The sequence below is a fragment of the Oncorhynchus tshawytscha genome, linkage group LG04 (genome assembly GCF_018296145.1).
Source record: "Oncorhynchus tshawytscha isolate Ot180627B linkage group LG04, Otsh_v2.0, whole genome shotgun sequence".
Classification (NCBI taxonomy): domain Eukaryota; kingdom Metazoa; phylum Chordata; class Actinopteri; order Salmoniformes; family Salmonidae; genus Oncorhynchus; species Oncorhynchus tshawytscha.
The window spans coordinates 70,181,836-70,205,252 of NC_056432.1; the positions used below are offsets into that span (position 1 = coordinate 70,181,836).

The window sequence follows — 23,417 nt, forward strand, 5'->3', positions numbered from 1 at the left end:
TTTGTGTGCGTTGAAACTGTAACATTGCAGTCATTTCAGCAAACATCAGTGTTCCAACTGTGGTTGTTGGCAGGAGGATCTAAACACTTTAAGGACAAAGTTATAGTACAGTTACATTCAAGGGGATTTTTATGTCACACACACACACACACAGTTACAATTGAGTATGTGTGTCTATGTATCAATAAAATAATTTGAGAGAACAGTTAATTTAGGGATGGTGTTTTATGACAGCTATAAATAACAAAAATCATTTCCCCCACAATTTTGATATGGTTGAACAGTTAAAACAGACAATATCTCAATGCTACATAAGGGTAACAGCCATTCATAGAGACTTTTATGACAAGAACATTAGAGGACACTGTGGTTCGTGAGACTGCACAGTGACAAGCCAACAAACAAACTTTTACAACATAATGAGCCATACAATGTGGGGGGAGGTGGCAGAGGCATCACAATTCACCATCAGAACTTAAGAGATGCAGTGTCGCTCAACCCGAACCGACTGAAGGGCCACGGTTAGGAGTCGTGAGCTCTCATACAACAACACCTGGGCCGGGCTTCACCAGCATCACTTTGAGCCTGCTGTGGGACATGGAGCTCAGAGAGACCTCTGGGTCCAACCATAGCAAGCCCAGTGTATGAGGGCCCAGAGGTTGGGCAGTGAGCAGGGACAGTTTGGCACTGGTTGGGTGGACTGAGTAGACAACACAAGAGTTGAGAGAGAAAGTGGTTATGATAAGGAGCAGGGAGATGCTGAACCCAAAAGAAAAACACCAAACCCCACAGTTCAACATCTGTAGTATCAGATAAAAACTCTGGAAACAGGATGAGAAGTACAGGGTCTTACTGTACAATATGTCAGCTGTGTGTAGAAAACAGATGCATTCTGTTGATTAATTAAAAAATATAATATATTTATACACTATATTTATATGCAGATATTTTTTTGTGCAGAGCTAAACACTTGTTTGGTAGTAAAATGTGGACATTTATATATATATTTTTTGTCTTTAAATATACTAGCTTGAATTACACTTCCTACTTGAGAACTTCCTTCTCCAGAGAAAATGACTTAACAGGGTGATAAGTGAGTTCGGCTTGCAGGTCTGCCATCTCTTTCATTAAACTCTTTCTAGTGGAATGCCTAGAGTTTTTACAGAGAGAAATATAGAACTATTAGTATTACACCGTCTTATGGTACAGAGAATAAGACACTATAAAACCAAAACAAAGGTGAAACCCTGGATTACTTAAGTCCTGGCCTGGTTGTGGGTTTGGCAAAGATCTAGAGTTTTTGTCAAAACATCAGTGTCTGTAGAATGACTGAAATGAAATGAAGAGGTTAGCTAGACAGAGTATGTGTAAAAACAATGCCAACAGCAATGCACTCAAAAACACCTTTACCTATACTGGTACATGAATAATCATGGGATTTTACTGTACAAAATGTTGCCTTGCTGCAAACAGGTCTTTTACAGTCAACTGACAATCAAGGATCCCAATTCTACAGTGAGGTCTTTAGAAGATCAAGCCAACGGAGTTTGACAGAAACACAGGACATACTTTGCTCTATCACAGAGGAGCAGTTCAATTGCTTGAATGTGTTTGTTTTTCAAGTTGTTCATACAAAGCTTAAAAACTATTTCAATCACCGAGATTTTGTTTTAAAGTCAATTACTTAAATTCTTGCAAAATAATGATTCAACTTCACGAGAATCCTGAGTAACCGTGGAAAAAATAGATATAATCAAAATAAAAAAACAGCACTCCATTGGAACAACAGAGAACATCTCATCTCCGACAACATTTCAATGACTTGCGACCAAGCGTTCCTGAAGAAAACACACACACATTCACACGCTCACGCCAACTAAATTAAACCAATAAAAAAAGAAGGAAACATAAAAGGCAGGTGGTACACATGAATAAAAGGCATCAAAAACGATGCAGGTATAATGCTCATTTTCAGTCAACATCTCCACAACGTCTCTGTGACTGAGTCAGTGATACAGTGTTTGGTGTCTCCAGCAAGGGGAGAGGACTGCACAGACCAACCTAGGGTCTGGACCAGGGGACTCAGTAAAGGTTCAGACAGGCACATTTGATATATAGATCTAGAATATTCCTGACAGTGAGCCTGAAACAGTCTCAGTCTCTTGTCTTTCCACGTTTGAACTGTTCGCTTTGGTAACGGATGTCAACCACGTCAAGGTGTTTTTTCTTTTCCTTTATTTGAAATCATAGGATTTGTTTTAGTACCGAAGGGAGAGTTAAGTGCTCTGCGTTCAAGGCAGCATTACAGCCAGATCACCATGGAGGGCACATCCAGACCCTTTTCCTCTCTTCCTCTCCACACCAGTGTCCTCAGCTCTGGTGTTTGTTCTTGGTCTACTCTCCATGGGGTGAAAGTGCATAGGAGTGGGGTTCCCACCATTGCAGCAAGAATCCCCTCACAGTAGTAAGGCCTTTTTTCAAAACAACATGACTGCATTAGCGTGTCGGCACAGTGACAATTTCAACGTGTGGAGATCCAGCAGGGTCATCCTGTGTGTGTATGTGTTTGTGTATATGTCTATAGTACGTGTGTGCACCTATGTGTTGTGTATAAATATTTTTGTGTGAGCGTGTAAGAGGGAGGAGTTGAAGGACTTTCGCCTTCACTGTTCCGCCCTTGCCGAGCATCCTGGCTCTGTCCCTCCTCTTCTTCATCATGCTACTGGCGCTCCTCTCCTTCCTCCTCCTCCTGAATGACCTGGATCTGGTCGTCGGAGGGCGAAGGGGACAGGCTGAGAGGCAGGCTGTCGGCCTGCTGCTTCTCCTTGCTCTTCTCCTCCTCCTCGATGGTCTTCTTCCACACCTTGTGGTTCTCTGTCAGGTGCTGCATAATGTTGCAGAACAGCCGACGCCGGCCGTTTCTCCTTTCTGCATGGGACCACACACAAAAAAGGATTTAACATCCCAAATCTTTTTAGTCGCAATAGCAAGAAAAAAAAAACTCCTGCTCTTGATGGAAATGTTAAATGCTCAATGTTAAAATTATAAATGTATCAACTCATGATCATACATCAATTCAGAAGGGTAGAAAATGACGTCTTACTTGGTTCGAGCTCCTCCTCCAGCTCGTCTTCGTCGGTCTCTGTGTCCTCCACCTGCTCTTCCTCATCCTCATCCTCAGAGCGCTCCTCGTCGATCCAGTAGCCAGGGAGCAGGCCAGCGGCGTCGTACGAGTTGCAGAGCGGCCCCACGATGTGTGTGATGAAGGACTCCTGCAGCTTGGCCAGCTGGGGAGAGGAGCGGTCCATGAAAGGGCTGATGGGTAATCCCAAAGTGGCTTCCTCATCCCCCTGTAGATGATCGACAGACAGGCAGACAAACATTTTCACTAATTTGTCAATTAAGATTGTTTTATTCATTAATCTAATTTCACTTCACTTCGTAAAGGGATAAATGTGACGTTGTGTTGATTCTAGCAGTAACAGACAGCAGAAAAGGAAGCAACAGTTCTGGGTAGGCTATGTCAGTGTTTTCCAACTCTGGTCCTCCAGTACCCCCAACAGTACACATTGTTATTGTAACCCTGGACAAGCATACCTGATTTAACATGTTAACTAATCATCAAGCCCTCAATGAGTTGAATGAGGTGTGTTTGTCCAGGTCTGCAATGAAACTGTGTAATGTTGGGGGTAGTGGATGACCAGGGTTGGGAAACACTGGGCTATGTGATATGTGAAGCAACAGTTCTGGGTAGGCTATGTGATATGTGAAGCAACAGTTCTGGGTAGGCTATGTGATAAGTGAAGCATCAGTTCCAGGTAGTAGGGTATGTGATATGTGAAGCATCAGTTCCAGGTAGTAGGGTATGTGATAAGTGAAGCATCAGTTCCGGGTAGTCGGGTATGTGATAAGTGAAGCATCAGTTCCGGGTAGTCGGGTATGTGATAAGTGAAGCATCAGTTCCAGGTAGTAGGGTATGTGATAAGTGAAGCATCAGTTCCGGGTAGTCGGGTATGTGATATGTGAAGCATCAGTTCCAGGTAGTAGGCTATGTGATATGTGAAGCATCAGTTCCAGGTAGTAGGCTATGTGATATGTGAAGCAACAGTTCCAGGTAGTAGGGTATGTGATATGTGAAGCATCAGTTCCAGGTAGTAGGGTATGTGATATGTGAAGCATCAGTTCCAGGTAGTAGGGTATGTGATAAGTGAAGCATCAGTTCCAGGTAGTAGGGTATGTGATATGTGAAGCATCAGTTCCAGGTAGTAGGCTATGTGATATGTGAAGCATCAGTTCCAGGTAGTAGGGTATGTGATATGTGAAGCATCAGTTCCAGGTAGTAGGCTATGTGATACTGTATAACAGGAAGGCATGGCATGGCATTATATTGCTAACCTGACATGTGGGCCATGCTGAGTGGAGGGGTTCTATACCTGCTCATAAAACTCATTGACAATGCCTTCTGTCCACTTGAGGTGCAGATCGCGTCCTTTGGCCGGCCCGTTGATGTCTGCCAGCTTAATGCAGACTTGGCACACCAGCAGCCGGTCATTCTCATTAGTCCAGTCGATTCCTGGACTGTTCACATCATTCACCTATTTATAGCAACACAAACATTCACACAGTGATTATAACTGCCAGGCTCCTCATTTCTAACAGAGATCCCCAGCATGTTCCTTTAAGTATCAACTCTATTAGCCATGAAGATAAGGCGTATTGTTATTGCCTTTGCCAGTATCGAAATGACAGGAAAAACAAAGTATCAACAGAATGGAAAAAGATTTTCTGAAAATGTGAGGTTCGTCATCATCATCTCAAACCTTTGAATTGAACTCGGCGAGGAAGTCAAAGTGCTTCTTCAGGTCTGTGGCGAGGATGGCCTCGATAACCAGGAAGCGAAAGCGTTTGAACTCCACGTGGTCCAAGTTGGCCAGGAAGTTGAACTCTGGCTGGGACAGGTAGAGGCTCCAGGCTGAAGCAGCGTGGTGGTTCTCCAGGACCGAACGGTCATTATACAACACCGCCTGGGGAACAGAGGGATGAGACGGAGGTAGAGGAGAAGTGGATGAGGGAAGAAGAGAGTGAGTGAGAGTGAGAGAGTGAGGAGAGAGTGAGGAAGGGTAGGTTGAGTGGAGATGGATGCGGGTGGGTCAGAGGACAAGAAGAAGAAAGGAGAGGGTAAAATATGAAAAAGGAGGTTGAAGAAGGGAATGGGAGGGGTGAAAGCAGGGGAAAGGAAATTGGGTCAGTGTGCTTCAGACTAAATAATGCAGACGGTCTAGACATGTTGGTGGACAGGTGGGTGATTGACTGACTGCCAACATACTGTTAATCAATATGTCAGGGTTGAGCTGCGTTAGTGGCTACGAGGAAGGCATTGCCCACATGTCAGGTTAGCAATATAATGCCATGCCATGCCATCCTGTTATACAGTATCACATAGCCTACCCAGAACTCTTGCTTCACATATCACATAGCCCAGTGTTTCCCAACCCTGGTCCTCCACTACCCCCAACATTACACAGTTTCATTGCAGACCTGTACAAACACACCTCATTCAACTCATTGAGGGCTTGATGATTAGTTAACAAGTTAAATCAGGTGTGCTTGTCCAGGGTTACAATAACAATGTGTACTGTTGGGGGTACTGGAGGATCAGGGTTGGAAAACACAACCTAGACAGTATGCACAGTGCTATAATTAGGTCATGACAGTGCAAAACACTATTTATACAGTGGTATAGTTTGTTTGTCAACCTTTGCTGTAATGTTGTAGCAAGAAAAGGTATTGGCTGAATTCTTAGGAATTGTGGAAACTTTTCCCTGACATGTGAACTAAGTGTATTATTATACCAGTCCCTCACTTCATTGCTTTTACCATGAGATCCAAGGCTGATTAGAATCTGTCTATGTAGAAGGTTTTAGGCCAATAAAGATCTCATCCATGAGTCACAGGGACCAAATGAATGCTGTCTGTGACACAAGCACAACACTTCCCCTTTCCTAGGACTTAACAGCGTGTGGGAACACAAATGGGAACACTTACTGAAGTGACGGGATAGGTTGAACTTTCTCTTCCTGATACAGGTTTTACTGTTGAACAGGTGTGGGTTTGCTAGCTGAGATGGTAGAGTAGTGGCTTTTGGGATAATAACACTTACCTGAGCTGCGTTAGTGGCTACGAGGAAGGCGTTTGTGCGACCGGGGTGGTCATAGTCATGCATGGCAGCTGCTACATATAGTGCCATGAGTTCCAGAGCAGGGATGTTCCACGCCAGGCAGCCGTAGTTGTCGTCAGAGATGGACGAGCTCTTGGAGGAGGCGTATGATACCCGGCCCGGCGAGATCCCACTGTCTGAATCTAGAGAGAAGAGCAGCAGCTTTCAGCAACGACATACTGGGACCTCACACTGGAACTACATCATAACTGGACCTTACTGGAGAAGACTTGACTGTGTTATAAAGTGAAAACAGGGAACTAGTGTCACATTAAGAACAAAGTAGGTAGAGTAGGATTTCTACAGGCAGGTTAAGCTGGTGGCACAGTGACTCAGACTACTGCACTCCATTTGAAAGATTAAAAGGGCCAAAATAAGCCATAAACATGCTGAGCTCAGCACAGACAGATCTCTATCACGACAGAGGCTTGCTCACCACCCCATCTCCCCTCTCTGTTTCTCCACCCTTCCCCCCCCCTCTCTTTATCAGAAGGCAGCTGCTCCTCTGGCAGCTACTGAAGGATCAGTCAGCAAGCGAGCCTTAAATCATTTCCGATGGATCAAAGATGCAGTACATAAAATATAATTAGCAGGGACGGGACTGGGGATCCTGGCATTTTAAACTAAACCATCTGGTGTCTGCCGAGAAAAGGCCAAACACTACAGGAATGCCTACACTGGTACATCAAGAGGCTATCATAGAACTAGAAAAGTCCCTTTCCTAAAGAAAATGTGTGCTTGCTAGCTTGTCTTAAAGTATTTATGGTCGTGAAACAAGTTAGAGTAGTTATAGTGAATACAATACTAATGGTACTGACTGGTTCATAAAGTAGAAAAAGTAGCTAGATGGGAGAATTGAATGATTGATTGATTGAATAGCCTACCCTGAACATGAAAGTTGGTGAAAGTTGGTTTGGTGTCTCTAGCTTGAACATTTCAAGAGTTATTATTGTTGGTGGGTTATTTAATGCCAATTTATGCTAATTTGAATTGTTATGGTTTAAAAAGTTTTGAAGTTGTTTTAATGTATGTAGCTGTAATATTGTTTTATTTATTTTATTTCCCCTTTATTTAACCAGGTAGGCCAGTTGAGAATGAGTTCTCATTTACAACTGTGACCTGGCCAAGATAAAGCAAAGCAGTGCGACAAAAACAACACAGAGTTACACATGGGATAAACAAACGTACAGTCAGTGTGTGCAAATGCAGTAAGGTTAGGGAGGTAAGGCAAAAAAATAGGCCATAGTGGCAAAATAATTACAATTTAGCATTAACATTGGAGTGATAGATGTGCAGATGATTATGTGCAAGTAGAGATACTTGGGTGCAAAAGAGAAAAAAATAATAATAACAATATGGGGATGAGGTAGTTGAGTGTGCTATTTACAGATGGGCTGTGTACAGGTATAGTGATCGTTAAACTGTTCTGACAGCTGATGCTTAAAGTTAGTGAGCGAGATTTAAGTCTACAAAAAGAACAGTAGCATTTGAAATGAATACCACTGTATTATCATGGTTGAAATTGAATTCATTAAATGGTATGCTAATTTTTATACATTAAAACTGTTTATTGTTTATGAAGGTGTGTTAGAAAATGTTAAGTTAGGATAGCCTGAATGTTTTAAAGTTGGTCTTGTAACTTAATTTTGTTAACAGTGTATTTCTATGGTTCTCATTCAAACCCCATGTTAATTAATTCAGTTGAATAAGTATAGATGGATAGAAGGATTGATTGGGACAAGCTGGAGGAGGGGCTATAGGAGGACGGTAGGAGGAGTTATAGGAGAATGGGCTCATTGTAATGGCTTGTAATGAAATTGTAATGAAATTCATGGGACGGAGTCAAACATGGGGCGGCAGGTAGCCTAGTGGTTAGAGCGTTGGACTAGTAACCGAAAGGTTGCAAGATCTAATCCCCGAGTCGACAAGGTAAAAAATCTGCCCCTGAACAAGGCAGTTAACCCACTGTTCCTAGACCAGTTAACCCACTGTTCCTAGACCAGTTAACCCACTGTTCCTAGACCAGTTAACCCACTGTTCCTAGGCAGTCATTGAAAAAAATTATGTGTTCTTAACTGACTTGCCTAGTTAAATAAAGGTAAACGAAAACCATGTGGTTTCCATATATGTGATGTGTTTGATTCCATTCCATTCCAGCTATTACAATGAGCCTGTCCTCCTATAGCTCCTCCCACCAGCTGTTGGTGGGTTATTTTATACTAATGTCGCTAATTTAAATAGTTTGCTTGGAAAATGTTTAAGTAGCTTTAATGTTTGTAGTTGAAATGGTTAAAAAGCAGTAGCATTTCAAATGTCTACCACGGTGTTACTATGGTTGGCAATGAATCCATGTTTTGTAAATCTATGCTAATTTAAATGGTTTTCAGTGGTTAAGGGTGCTGTACTGCAGCGCCAGCTGTGCCACCAGAGACCCTGGGTTCGCGCCCAGGCTCCGTCGTAACCGGGAGGTCCGTGGGGCGACGCACAATTGGCCTAGTGTCATCCAGGTTAGGGAGGGCTTGGCCGGTAGGGATATCCTTGTCTCATCGCGCACCAGTGACTCCTGTGGCGGGCCGGGCGCAGTGCGCGCTAACCAAGGTTGCCAGGCGCACGGTGTTTCATCTGACACATTGGTGCTTCTGGGTTGGATGCGCGCTGTGTTAAGAAGCTGTGCGGCTTGGTTGGGTTGTGTATCGGAGGACGCATGTCTTTCAACCTTCGTCTCTCCCGAGCCCGTATGGGAGTTGTAGCGATGAGACAAGATAGTAGCTACTAACAATTGGATACCATGAAATTGTGGAGAAAAAGGGGTACAATTTAAAAATAAAAAAAAATCTATATCAAATCTAAGCAGGGTCAGTCTGAACATTGGTTTATCATTGATAGTTTAAGATGTGAAAGAGGAGATAGGTCTCAAATGTTTGCTATTGAAATGCATTTGGAGATTATTTTAAATATTGTTGTAGTTAAAAAATTATAAATGATATAACAAATATTTTGTCAAGAAATCTAAGTTGGGGCAGTTTGCACATTTTGCACAGTAGGTTTCGTGTTAAAAACTTAAATCATTTAAGCTCTAGAGCGTGCGGAAGAAATCCAATAATAAGAGTATGTATGAAATCTAGAGTGGTCTTGCCTTCAGCAAGCACACTAATTATGCTAATAAATATGTGGCATATTGTGGTATATTATGGTAATAAATGAGGGCTTGGGGAAGTCCATAGTTATACAAATTGAAATAAAGAGAACAGAAATAGTGCTACCTGTGTCACTTCCTGTCACATGCTCATTGTGGATCTGCTGGAATCCTGGGACAGGCCGGGTAGTCAGGTACCAGACAGCATGGAGCACGTCAGTGGCATGGACCCGGTTATGATCTGAGTACAGGCAGAGATTCACACTGGACATCACACATCAGTCACAGTAATACTTCACCACATCTTGTACATGAGGTAGAAGCTACTATTACATATGATGGTGCATGTCTGTATGGTGTCCTGCTGTATGTAGTGAACTGTAGACCTATTATGGGGATTCATTTCTACTTCATGACAACCTGGGAATATAATTTAAAATAATACTTGAAGTGGGAATGATTTAGCTGCCTGGAATAGTCTAAACTGGCGTAATTGAGCTAAATTAAACACCATTCAAATACTTTTTCAAATTCTTATTTTTGATATATTTTTTACCTCCCCTTTTTTCTCCACAATTTTGTCATATCCAATTACGATCTTGTCTCATTGCTGCAACTCCCCAACGGGCTCGGGAGAGGCGAAGGTCGAGCCATGCGTCCTCCGAAACATGACCCGCCAAACCGCGCTCCTTAACACCTGCCCGATTAACCCAGAAGCCAGCCGCACCAATGTGTTGGAGGAAACACAGTTCAACTGATGACCGAAGTCAGCCTGGAGGTGCCCGGCTAGAGCGCGATGAGCCAAGTAAAGCCCCCCCCCCCAGCCAAACCCTCCCCTAACCCGGAAGCCGCTGGGCCAATTGTGCGCTGCTTTATGCGACTCTCGGTCACGGCCGGTTGTGACACAGCCTGGGATCGAACCCGGGTCTGTTGTGACGCCTCAAGCACTGCAATGAAGTGGACCGCTGCGCCACTCAGGAGGCCCATACCTTCATGTTTTTCACCCAGGTCTGATCATTTCTACATCTGAGTAGACAATACACCAAGTGTTAATATGGGCATTGTGCCTGGACTGAAGAAAGCACAGGCAGCACTATACTCACAGGGAATATCCCTATAGCCGTTCTCCAGAGCACAGAAATAGGACATGAACTCCCTCACAGGGATCTTAAACATCTCAAACAGACAAGTGTCCTGGAACAGAGTGTAGGTCACCTGGGGAGAAAGACAACAAATAAAACACCTAGATTAATTTAAAACCCAAATACATTTTTTTGACATTAACCAAGTCATTCCCCTCAGACACAGACAGTGAGACACTGGGAGAACAGTGTACTCAAAACAGCACATAGAGAAATCCCCAAGAACACCATGAGCATTCGGGATATCATTCAGGCAAATATCAGTAATGGGGATCATACCGTTCTCAACATTTAAACCAATCATTCAAGTGAGTTTCTCCAAATAAATACATTCAACGGATGCTTCACAAAACTACTCTTAGCCCTATGGGTTCTGGTGCACTATATAGGGAATAGTGTGCCATTTGGAATACAACTCAGGTGTTGCTTATTCAAATATTAATTGATGTAACACAGTGGTTCCCAAACTTTTTATAGTCCCGTACCCCTTCAAACATTCAACCTCAGCTGCGTACCCCCTCTAGCACCAGGGTCCGTCCACTCTCAAATGTTGTTTTTTGCAATCATTGTAAGCCTGCCACACACACTATACGATACATTTATTAATCATAAGAATGAGTGAGAGTTTGTCACAACCTGGCTCGTCTTTCAAGCTGTCAGGCATTCCCTTGGCAGCAAAGAGCCTCTTGGTGGATGCTGCAGTGTACCCAAGTAGCGTCGGGAGCAACTGCTTGCAGGCGCGTTACCACTCCACTATGTCTCCCTGTCATGGCTTTTGCACCATCAGTACAGATACCAACATGAGCAGCAGCTACGTTTGGCTACATACAGACCGAACATACAGATGTTAATTATTTGACGAGGCTACCTGTATTTGACATTGTGTTGTTATTTGGCTGAACACTAGATGGTTTAATTTTATTTTTGGCAGTGAACCGAGGCTACTCAGGCGAGAGAAAAACATCACCCAAATGTATAGCCCCGTTGGAAAATATAAATGTACTGTTTGAAAATGTGAAGATTATAAAATTTAAAAAATACAATTCAAAAGTAAAATAAAAAATAACATTTGAATCATATTTTTATTTGGAGTACCCCCGACGGCATTGCCCCAGTTTGGGAATACCTGATGTAACAGATCATGGCGTATGACAGACAGATGATGGTTGCTATATGGTTGGTATGTGGTTGTACTGACGTAGCTGAGTATTCTTCCTGTCTTCCCTCCTGTTCTGTCCATCAGGTCAAAGATCTGGAAGTTCCAGCTGTTGATCTTCTCCATGAGGTCATTGTGGTTCTCCAGCAGGGGGTCTAGTCTGAACTCACCCTACAGGCAGGAGAGGACAACAGCACAGACACATTTTAAACAAACACACACACACACACACGTTTAGATAAACACACATATGCATGCATGCATGCATGCAGGCAGGCAGGCAGACACGCACGCACGCGTATGCACACACACACACACACACACACACACACACATACATTAACACACACATACATACACACCCATTAACACACACAAACACACATTAAAACACACACACATTAACACATACACACACAGGCCCGTAGACAACCAGACTATTCAAAACACCACATCGTAAATCTTATGAATCTCATTTCTCTGTTAAGGGGATGGAATCAGGCTACAGACTGACTATGTATGCGTTGCTTTTGAATAATTCGCTTTTGAATTACCCCACAGAATCCTCAGATGAACCCTACACAGTTGTCTTAACAGCTGGCTTGATTTAACAAGGCTTGGTTTGTCCAATAAAGAAAGTGAGCGCACAGCCCAAGTAAACGGCGGGGGCATTCCAGGACAGAGCCAGTTCAACACTACCCCCCCATCACACTGGTTTTACACAGCTGTTAGATACATCACAACAGACTGAAAGACATGCACCCAATGAGTGTCTGAGGAAAACCTTTACTGTGTTCCCAGAACTAACTAGAGGACACATCCTATAGCTAGCTACACTGTTACATGTGTTGGCCTGAGTGTGTTATCTCACTCAGAGGGAGTCTCCTGGTTGGGATAGTTTAGTGGCAGCAATGCTACACACAAGAAGGCTAACAAACGCTGTAAGGTGTTAGCATTGACTGAGACATATCCCTTCAAAGCTACTGTTATGTAACAGCGTAGCCTACCTTTGTTTCTTAAGTCTGCAGCATGGCGATGTTAGCCTAGCAGTAGGGTGCAGTCACACAGGGAGGGCAACACAGAGTAAAATGACAGAGCCAACACAATGTATTTCAATGGGGAAGGTGCGTTGGAGTAGTGGAGGGGAGGCGTGTCAGGTTGCATGAGGTTGTGCTAAACAACGCACTACCAAAACACTCTCACAAAGGTACATAGCTCATACTCCTCCATTAGCTTGTGTGGGAATGCACCCTTAGCATACTGTAGCACTGCATACCTCTGTTTCCTGAGTCTGCTGCTCTGTGGTGGCGCTCTGCTCCTCCTCGTCTGTCTGGCCCCGGCTCCTTGGGTCTGGATTCCTGTCCCCCATCGACTCGGCCTCCACACTCTCCTCCCTGATCAGTGCCTCCCCCATGAACTCTGACCCCTCACCTGCTGTGGAGGAGACACATTGCAAATCACAGTGAGATGACCACTGGTTTCACATTTCGGTGGGAAGCATTATTCTAATGAATTGACTCTCTGGTACAGCATGTCCAAATGGTTTTCAGTCATTTGAGAGTGGAAACAGTAAGCTAAGCCATGGGAGTGCGCCCAAAAACACTGTGCAGCCTATGTCTGTACAGAGTGAGGCTACATTCCAGCAGGTGTCATACCTGAGCGTCTGCGCTGGGCCTCAGCATGACCAGTGAATGGCAGGTGTCCCTCCCCCGCCTCCATACTGGGCATGTTCTTCAGCATCTGACGACCACAGCTACAGGGTGAGCAGAGGGACAAACACAGCCGCACGTATCATCAACACACATGGTGAAATGCAACTCTACTCTACAGCTGACCTGCCTCTACAACACCAGGAGATAATGGAGGGGGAAGGGGGTAGTAAATTGCCCTACCTGGTGCACAGGGCAGCGGGGCTGCGGTAAGGCCCCTGGAAGTCAGCGGAGCTGAGGATGTAGCCCAGGGGCTTGTGCAGGTTGACGCTGGGCTTGGTGAGGAAGTCAGCTGTGTCAGGGAACTCCACCGGGGGGCGCGTGACCTGGGAGGAGAGACCTCCCCCTTGAGGACTGTGGCTGGGGGAGCTGACAGGACTCAGACTGGGGGACGCACCTGTAGAGCGAGAGAGATAGAAGAGAAATGAGAGAGATAGTCAAACAACTTAAAAACATATTCCACTTCCACACAGTGTATCAGACCTGTGTGTACAGTAAATCCTCATGGTCTCACCTGCTCTCCTGGGCCCGGCATGGTAGGTCAGGGTCACAGAGGAGGACCTCTGCTTAGGGATGGTCAGCAGGTTAGCATTAGGCCCATTGGACAGAGAACCCGTGCTGGAACACACACACACACACATAGCACTTACTGCTAGAACTAATGAGACAACATCAGTTAAAATGATTTCATATTCAATCTACACCATTATAAAGTTCAACTTTTTCACACCCGCTCTTATATATAATGAAGAACTTAGAGAAATGTTCCATAGCATACAGTAACACTAATTATATGACTCATTTGGTGCTCAAAGTAAGACAATGACAATCAATGTTGAAACTGTATCCTCGAAGAAGACAAAGATCCATAAAAGATCAAGTGACTCATCTAAACAGTGTTGGAACAAACAGAATGAAGGAATGTTATGGTCATTATCTGTTAGGCATATCAGTTTACAGAGCTTGACCACTACTGCCCCCCAGTGGATATAAAGGGGAACCACATCTTCAGGGAGTTTAATCAAGGACAGATGGTAAAGAATGTGTTGCTGAGGGAGGGCCTGCTTGTTCATATCAGGGTAAAGATGGGGAGTGTGTCATGTTGAAAATGACTTGACCTTGAATGATATTCTCCAGTACTTTTATATACCTTTTAGCCAGTAGTTCTGAAAGTAGTGCCTGCGAGCAAAAAGTAGTCCCCGAAAAACTCTGTACTACCTCGCAAATGTTGCCGTTGTTCCATGTACACCACGTCATTACTCCCTTTCTCTCTCTACTGTGTGAGTGTCTTGCTAGCTGTCACTCAAATGGTGAGGGGCTGAAGCTCATTTGCTAAAACTCTAATTGCTAGGGGACTAGCCCACATAGGGGTAAATGTAGGGAAAATGGCGCCGCACAGCTTTCAGAAGAAAGTCGCTTTGAAAGATTTCATGGCTAATTGAGGTAAGACAGTTATTCTGCTCATAGATTATCCATGTATGAACTACACATTGACACATCCAGCCGAAAACGTGAGGTTTAAAAAGTACTTATTAGTCGCCAAATTACCGGGGCATGTCTTTAACCTTTAACCTGGTGTCTGAACTCTGAAGTCCCACCTGTGTGTGGTCGTACCTGGTCATATTAAGGTCAGTGTGTGTGTGCGGTCGTACCTGGTCATATTGAGGTCAAGGTGTGTGTGGTCGTACCTGGTCATATTTTGATCAGGGTGTGTGTGTGTGATCGTACCTGGTCATATTGAGGTCAAGGTGTGTGTGGTCGTACCTGGTCATATTGAGGTCAGGGTGGGGTCCCGGTCTCTTGCCGTTGTTGCGTTCCCAGCGGGAGGAGGCCGACTCCAGAGGGGGGAGAGGGGAGGAGGTGGAGCCGCGGCGGAGTTGGGGGGTTGGTAGGCTGTTCCTGCTGCTAAGACCCTAGGTGTGTGGAGGGGAGCAGGGAGACATTATTACATTATGGTCAATGATGCTATAACACAGTCAAAGGCAGATCTATATTCAGCTCACCACCAGGTTACATAGAGTAGAGCAGGTGTACAACTAAAAACAACAAAACTAAATATACGTAACACTGGTGAACACATAGAAGAGGAACATTCATTATGAGGATAAGATACCATGTATAAGTGGATAATGTGTTAGTGGATAATGTGTTGGCCTGCTAGTCTCAGCAGGCTTCTGTCTGTGTGTTAGTTATGACCTGCTAGTATCACATTCAGAAGGTTGCTGGAGGGCCCACCTTCAGGGGCTTCCTGTCGCCCCTCTCTGCAGGGTCCTCCACCTCGGTACAGGGGTAGAAACCTGGGAAGGGGGTGAAGGGGTTGACCCTGGGCCGACAGGAGCCAGAGAAGGTCCCCATGAGGCTGCTGACACTGCGCAGGGATGAGACGGTGTGTGGCGACAGGGACAAGTCCATCAGCAGGTCAGACACCATGTTCCTGGCCTCGTTGATGACCGACAGGTCCACTCCGTTACCACTTACCGCTCCCTGGGGACATGGAGGAGACAAGGGGACACATGTCAGAGAGATGCCTCATTCAGCAGAGCACAAACATACAGTAGATACTGTACTAGAGAAGAGAGACTGGTGTCCTTTCCTCATTCCTTTACACTGTTTCCAATGAACCCAGATTGGATTTAAATGACCAAACAGAAAAGCTTCTGAAGAAGAAATTCCTTCTTAATTGCCATTTTTTCCTTAACTATGGACTTATGAAGAAAGTTAAGCGAAGGTGTTATTCTTCCAAAAGGTTCTTGTTTTTATGTTACTTCTTGTGTTTCTCCTTAAGCAAAAAAATTAAGTGTAAATGAGATGCTTGAAAATAAAGTAATTGAATTTCTTCTTGGAATTCCCAGATAGCTAAACCCTTGTCTTAAACACATGGCAGTGAAATAATATGCTAATGAAAGCTATTGAACATGTTCAATTGACTCACAAACTTCATCTGAAAGTTTCAGTGTTAATTGTTTTTAAGCCAAGAACATTTTAGACCAGTAATCCCAATTAGAAATATGCTAACATGATTGCCATTGCTAGATAGACAGCTAGCTGGCTGGGTTGCCTAACGACAAACATCTCAAAATAGTTAAGAAGTTCGTAAGAAGACATCTGAGAAGTTCATGAGAAAAATCATTCATTCTTAAGACATTTTTGAGGATCTGCACTAATGAACTTATTTTTCTTCCTCTAAAGAAGCTTCTTAAGTTTTTGCGTAAAAAGTGTTTAGTGAATCTGGGCCCAGGACATCTACAGGTATCACACATACACAGATAGACTGTCAGATAGCTGTAACAGGACACTGCTGGCTTCATTGTGATGGGACTGTACTTGTCACTCCTCCTCTTACAGCAGTAGAGGGTAGTGTGAAGGGCAGACAGGCTCGCTGCTGAGCTCATGGCATTGATGCTAGGTAATTGAAAGGCTGTTTGGACCAGTGATGTCAGTAATAAAGGGGAGTGGTGCTGGCTGGGCATGGTGCTGGCAGGGCATGGTGCTGGCTGGGCATGGTGCTGACAGGGCATGATGCTGGCTGGGCATGGTGCTGGCAGGGCATGGTGCTGGCCGGGATTGATGCTGGCAGGGCATGGTGCTGGCAGGGCATGATGCTGGCTGGGCATGGTGCGGCAGGGCATGGTGCTGGCAGGGCATGATGCTGGCTGGGCATGGTGCGGCAGGGCATGGTGCTGGCAGGCCATGGTGCTGGCTGGGCATGGTGCCTGTGTGTGGAGTAAAAGTGCAGCGCCCAGTGACGACAGCTAGGAGGCTGTGTGTATGTCATGACACTGACGGAGATCCTGCCTACACCCCTACCCCTCTTCACCCTGTCCATACTACTGACTGTTCCTGTGCTGATAGACACCATATAAAATACTAGAGGGTTTGGAGAACTAGGCTGCCCTTTGAAGGCCCGGAACTGTGGCCACAATGAGTGGTGAGTGATGAGTGGGGCACACGTCAGTCAGAGGAGCACTGCTTCCTGTTGATCTACCTGTAGAGCGTGTCTGCAAAACACTGTGGACCCCAACAGGATGACAACACATACAAGGCACAAAATACACACACACACATAGGCAGGCCTACACACACAGTCCAAACATCTACACACACACACGCACACACAAGCTTACAAAAAACACTGATGCTTCCATTTTACGATGCATGAAGTAGACCTAGCATAAAACGTCTGTCAGCGATTTGACAATATATTGGAACACAAGGCCAGTATTCTAGATTAGAAAGATTATATGGAGGCTCTCCAAAATGTATGGAGATACATCTGATTTCCTAAAAGGTTGAAGTTAGTTTAAAAAAATACCCCCTCTACTTATTAATTCCAGACTCAATTTTTTGAAATATGACTAAATTACAGTGAGCTACACTAATACCATTTTTATTCAGTATCCACTTTTACTTATATTTTGTCAATTCAATGCCCTCTCTGGGAAATCTAATTCACTTGTGAGGACACTTGTTACACTATGAGGGTTGATGATCTATAGTTGTATTCATGTTATTACAATTCATTCCATGGATGGATTGAAAGTAAAATAGGAAATGATCCCCAACCCTAATGTGAATGATAGACTGCACATGTGCTCTAACAGTGATATGCTGTAGCCAGTATAGAGATGAGTAGATGATATACTGTACCAGTATCCAGATGAGTATATGATATACTGTACCAGTATCCAGACGAGTATATGATATACTGTAGCCAGTATCCAGATGAGTATATAATATACTGTAGCCAGTATCCAGATGAGTATATGATATACTGTACCAGTATCAAGACGAGTATATAATATACTGTAGCTAGTATCCAGATGAGTATATGATATACTGTAGCCAGTACCCAGATGAGTATATGATATACTGTAGCCAATACCCAGATGAGTACATGATATACTGTACCAGTATCCAGATGAGAATATTCAGAGAGAGAGAGAGAGAGAAAGGGGGGAAGAGCGAGAGAAAGTAGAGCGAAAGAGAGAAGAGAGAGAGAAAGACAGAGAGAGAGAGATATGGGGAGCGAGAGAGAGATGGGGGAGCGAGGGGGAGAGAGAGAGAAAAGAGAACACTAACCTGATACTGGGGCTTGTACCACTGCTTCAGGTCCCAGTCCCATAGGATCATCTGAACGAGAGAAACACACATCAGTCAGGAGGCCTTGCGTGTTACAGATAGTGTATATATATATATATATACACTATATATATATATATACATATATATATATATATATATATATATATATATATACACTATATATATATATACATACACTATATATATATATATATATATATATATATATATATATATATATATATATATATATATATACATATATATATATATATACATACACTATATATATATATATATATATATATATATATATATATATATATACACTCATGCAGGTATTCATTAATCAAATCAAAGATTATTTGTCAAAACAGGTGTAGACCTTACAGTGAAAAGCTTACTTACAGGTATTAGGTGATCAATAGGTAAGAAAAGAAATAAAAACAACTGTAAAAAGATAGTGAAATAACAGCAGGGTTATATACAGTAGTGAGGCTATATACAGACATAGTGTAACTGTTGTAGCATATTAAAGAGGTCAATGAGAAATAGTCTATTTTACAACATTAGACATAGTATAACTGTTGAAGCATATTAAATAGATCAATGAAAAACAGTCTATTTTACAACATTAGACATAGTGCAACTGTTGTAGCATATTAAATAGATCAATGAAAAACAGTCTATTTTACAACATTAGACATAGTGCAACTGTTGTAGCATATTAAAGAGGTCAATGAGAAACAGTCTATTTTACAACATTAGACATAGTGTAACTGTTGTAGCATATTAAATAGGTTAATGAGAAAGTATATTTTACAGTATTAGACATAGTATAACTGTTGTAGCATATTAAATAGGTTAATGAGAAAGTATATTTTACAGTATTAGACATAGTGTAACTGTTGTAGCATATTAAATAGGTTAATGAGAAAGTCTATTTTACAACATTAGACATAGTGTAACTGTTGTAGCATATTAAATAGGTCAATGGGAAAGTCTATTTTACAGTATTAGACATAGTGTAACTGTTGTAGCATATTAAAGAGGTCAATGAGAAACAGTCTATTTTACAGTATTAGACATAGTGTAACTGTTGTAGCATATTAAATAGGTCAATGGGAAAGTCAATTTTACAGTATTAGACATAGTGTAACTGTTGTAGCATATTAAAGAGGTCAATGAGAAACAGTCTATTTTACAGTATTAGACATAGTGTAACTGTTGTAGCATATTAAAGAGGTCAATGAGAAACAGTCTATTTTACAGTATTAGACATAGTGTAACTGTTGTAGCATATTAAATAGGTCAATGGGAAAGTCAATTTTACAGTATTAGACATAGTGTAACTGTTGTAGCATATTAAAGAGGTCAATTAGAAAGTCTATTTTACCACAGACATAGCATAACTGTTGTAACATATTAAAGAGGTCAATTAGAAACAGTGTATTTTACAGTATTAGACATAGTGTAACTGTTGTAGCATATTAAAGAGGTCAATGAGAAACAGTCTATTTTACAGTATTAGACATAGTGTAACTGTTGTAACATATTAAAGAGGTCAATGAGAAACAGTCTATTTTACAGTATTAGACATAGTGTAACTGTTGTAGCATATTAAAGAGGTCAATGAGAAACAGTCTATTTTACAGTATTAGACATAGTGTAACTGTTGTAGCATATTAAATAGGTCAATGGGAAAGTCAATTTTACAGTATTAGACATAGTGTAACTGTTGTAGCATATTAAAGAGGTCAATTAGAAAGTCTATTTTACCACAGACATAGCATAACTGTTGTAACATATTAAAGAGGTCAATTAGAAACAGTGTATTTTACAGTATTAGACATAGTGTAACTGTTGTAGCATATTAAAGAGGTCAATGAGAAACAGTCTATTTTACAGTATTAGACATAGTATAACTGTTGTAACATATTAAAGAGGTCAATTAGAAACAGTGTATTTTACAGTATTAGACATAGTGTAACTGTTGTAGCATATTAAAGAGGTCAATGAGAAACAGTCTATTTTACAGTATTAGACATAGTGTAACTGTTGTAGCATATTAAAGAGGTCAATGAGAAACAGTCTATTTTACCACATTAGACATAGCATAACTGTTGTAACATATTAAAGAGGTCAATTAGAAACAGTCTATTTTACAGTATTAGACATAGTATAACTGTTGTAGCATATTAAATAGGTTAATGAGAAAGTATATTTTACAGTATTAGACATAGTGTAACTGTTGTAGCATATTAAATAGGTTAATGAGAAAGTCTATTTTACAACATTAGACATAGTGTAACTGTTGTAGCATATTAAATAGGTCAATGGGAAAGTCTATTTTACAGTATTAGACATAGTGTAACTGTTGTAGCATATTAAATAGGTCAATGGGAAAGTCAATTTTACAGTATTAGACATAGTGTAACTGTTGTAGCATATTAAAGAGGTCAATGAGAAACAGTCTATTTTACAGTATTAGACATAGTGTAACTGTTGTAGCATATTAAATAGGTCAATGAGAAACAGTCTATTTTACAGTATTAGACATAGTGTAACTGTTGTAACATATTAAATAGGTCAATTAGAAACAGTCTATTTTACAGTATTAGACATAGTGTAACTGTTGTAGCATATTAAATAGGTCAATGGGAAAGTCTATTTTACAGTATTAGACATAGTGTAACTGTTGTAGCATATTAAATAGGTCAATGAGAAACAGTCTATTTTACCACATTAGACATAGCATAACTGTTGTAACATATTAAAGAGGTCAATTAGAAACAGTCTATTTTACAGTATTAGACATAGTGTAACTGTTGTAGCATATTAAATAGGTCAATGAGAAACAGTCTATTTTACCACATTAGACATAGCATAACTGTTGTAACATATTAAAGAGGTCAATTAGAAACAGTCTATTTTACAGTATTAGACATAGTGTAACTGTTGTAGCATATTAAATAGGTCAATGGGAAAGTCTATTTTACAGTATTAGACATAGTGTAACTGTTGTAGCATATTAAATAGGTCAATGAGAAACAGTCTATTTTACAGTATTAGACATAGTGTAACTGTTGTAGCATATTAAATAGGTCAATGAGAAACAGTCTATTTTACAGTATTAGACATAGTGTAACTGTTGTAGCATATTAAATAGATCAATGAGAAACAGTCTATTTTACAGTATTAGACATAGTGTAACTGTTGTAGCATATTAAAGAGGTCAATGAGAAACAGTCTATTTTACAGTATTAGACATAGTGTAACTGTTGTAGCATATTAAATAGATCAATGAGAAACAGTCTATTTTACAGTATTAGACATAGTGTAACTGTTGTAGCATATTAAAGAGGTCAATGAGAAACAGTCTATTTTACAGTATTAGACATAGTGTAACTGTTGTAGCATATTAAATAGATCAATGAGAAACAGTCTATTTTACAGTATTAGACAAAGTGTAACTGTTGTAGCATATTAAATAGGTCAATGGGAAAGTCTATTTTACAGTATTAGACATAGTGTAACTGTTGTAGCATATTAAATAGGTCAATGGGAAAGTCAATTTTACAGTATTAGACATAGTGTAACTGTTGTAGCATATTAAAGAGGTCAACGAGAAACAGTCTATTTTACAACATTAGACATAGTGTAACTGTTTTAGCATATTAAAGAGGTCAATGAGAAACAGTCTATTTTACAGTATTAGACATAGTGTAACTGTTGTAGCATATTAAAGAGGTCAATGAGAAACAGTCTATTTTACAGTATTAGACATAGTGTAACTGTTGTAGCATATTAAATAGGTCAATGGGAAAGTCAATTTTACAGTATTAGACATAGTGTAACTGTTGTAGCATATTAAAGAGGTCAATTAGAAAGTCTATTTTACCACAGACATAGCATAACTGTTGTAACATATTAAAGAGGTCAATTAGAAACAGTGTATTTTACAGTATTAGACATAGTGTAACTGTTGTAGCATATTAAAGAGGTCAATGAGAAACAGTCTATTTTACAGTATTAGACATAGTGTAACTGTTGTAACATATTAAAGAGGTCAATGAGAAACAGTCTATTTTACAGTATTAGACATAGTGTAACTGTTGTAGCATATTAAAGAGGTCAATGAGAAACAGTCTATTTTACCACATTAGACATAGCATAACTGTTGTAACATATTAAAGAGGTCAATTAGAAACAGTCTATTTTACAGTATTAGACATAGTGTAACTGTTGTAGCATATTAAATAGGTCAATGGGAAAGTCTATTTTACAGTATTAGACATAGTGTAACTGTTGTAGCATATATTAAATAGGTCAATGGGAAAGTCTATTTTACAGTATTAGACATAGTGCAACTGTTGTAGCATATTAAAGAGGTCAATGGGAAACTCTATTTTACAGTATCAAATCAAATCAAATTTAATTTGTCACATACACATGGTTAGCAGATGTTAATGCGAGTGTAGCGAAATGCTTGTAAAAACTCGACTGTATGTAATGAAACCTAAGATGACCTGGGGTACTAATGTAAGAAATAACACGTAAAAAAAACAAAAAACTGCATAGTTTCCTAGGAACGCGAAGCGAGACGGCCATCTCTGTCGGCGCCGGAAGTGGAAATGTATTAGACATAGTGTAACTGTTGTAGCATATTAAATAGATCAATGAGAAACAGTCTATTTTACAGTATTAGACATAGTGTAACTGTTGTAGCATATTAAAGAGGTCAATGAGAAACAGTCTATTTTACAGTATTAGACATAGTGTAACTGTTGTAGCATATTAAATAGATCAATGAGAAACAGTCTATTTTACAGTATTAGACATAGTGTAACTGTTGTAGCATATTAAATAGATCAATGAGAAACAGTCTATTTTACAGTATTAGACATAGTGTAACTGTTGTAGCATATTAAAGAGGTCAATGAGAAACAGTCTATTTTACAGTATTAGACATAGT

At 41.1% G+C, this 23,417-nt stretch overlaps 1 protein-coding gene across 4 annotated transcripts in view; it reads right to left on the reverse strand.

Moving 5' to 3' along the window:
* Positions 1-210: 210 nt before the first annotated feature.
* The window catches only part of LOC112235140 (cGMP-inhibited 3',5'-cyclic phosphodiesterase B), a 93,548-nt gene continuing 70,341 nt past the window's right edge, over positions 211-23,417 (reverse strand). The window contains exons 2-16 of one of the 4 annotated variants that reach the window (XM_042321151.1): positions 18,440-18,490; positions 15,596-15,844; positions 15,125-15,273; positions 13,875-13,978; positions 13,544-13,757; positions 13,307-13,404; positions 12,928-13,082; positions 11,622-11,822; positions 10,457-10,568; positions 9,481-9,594; positions 6,161-6,360; positions 4,821-5,024; positions 4,434-4,595; positions 3,104-3,350; positions 211-2,928 (exon numbers count right to left, since the gene is read on the reverse strand). In XM_042321151.1, coding sequence (XP_042177085.1) covers positions 2,720-2,928; positions 3,104-3,350; positions 4,434-4,595; positions 4,821-5,024; positions 6,161-6,360; positions 9,481-9,594; positions 10,457-10,568; positions 11,622-11,822; positions 12,928-13,082; positions 13,307-13,404; positions 13,544-13,757; positions 13,875-13,978; positions 15,125-15,273; positions 15,596-15,844; positions 18,440-18,490 — 2,469 coding nt within the window. In that variant the 3' untranslated portion in view covers positions 211-2,719. Of the gene's footprint in view, positions 2,929-3,103; positions 3,351-4,433; positions 4,596-4,820; positions 5,025-6,160; positions 6,361-9,480; positions 9,595-10,456; positions 10,569-11,621; positions 11,823-12,927; positions 13,086-13,306; positions 13,405-13,543; positions 13,758-13,874; positions 13,979-15,124; positions 15,274-15,595; positions 15,845-18,439; positions 18,491-23,417 lie in introns of all 4 variants that reach the window. The other 3 variants (XM_042321150.1, XM_042321152.1, XM_042321153.1) reach the window with 3 other exon arrangements.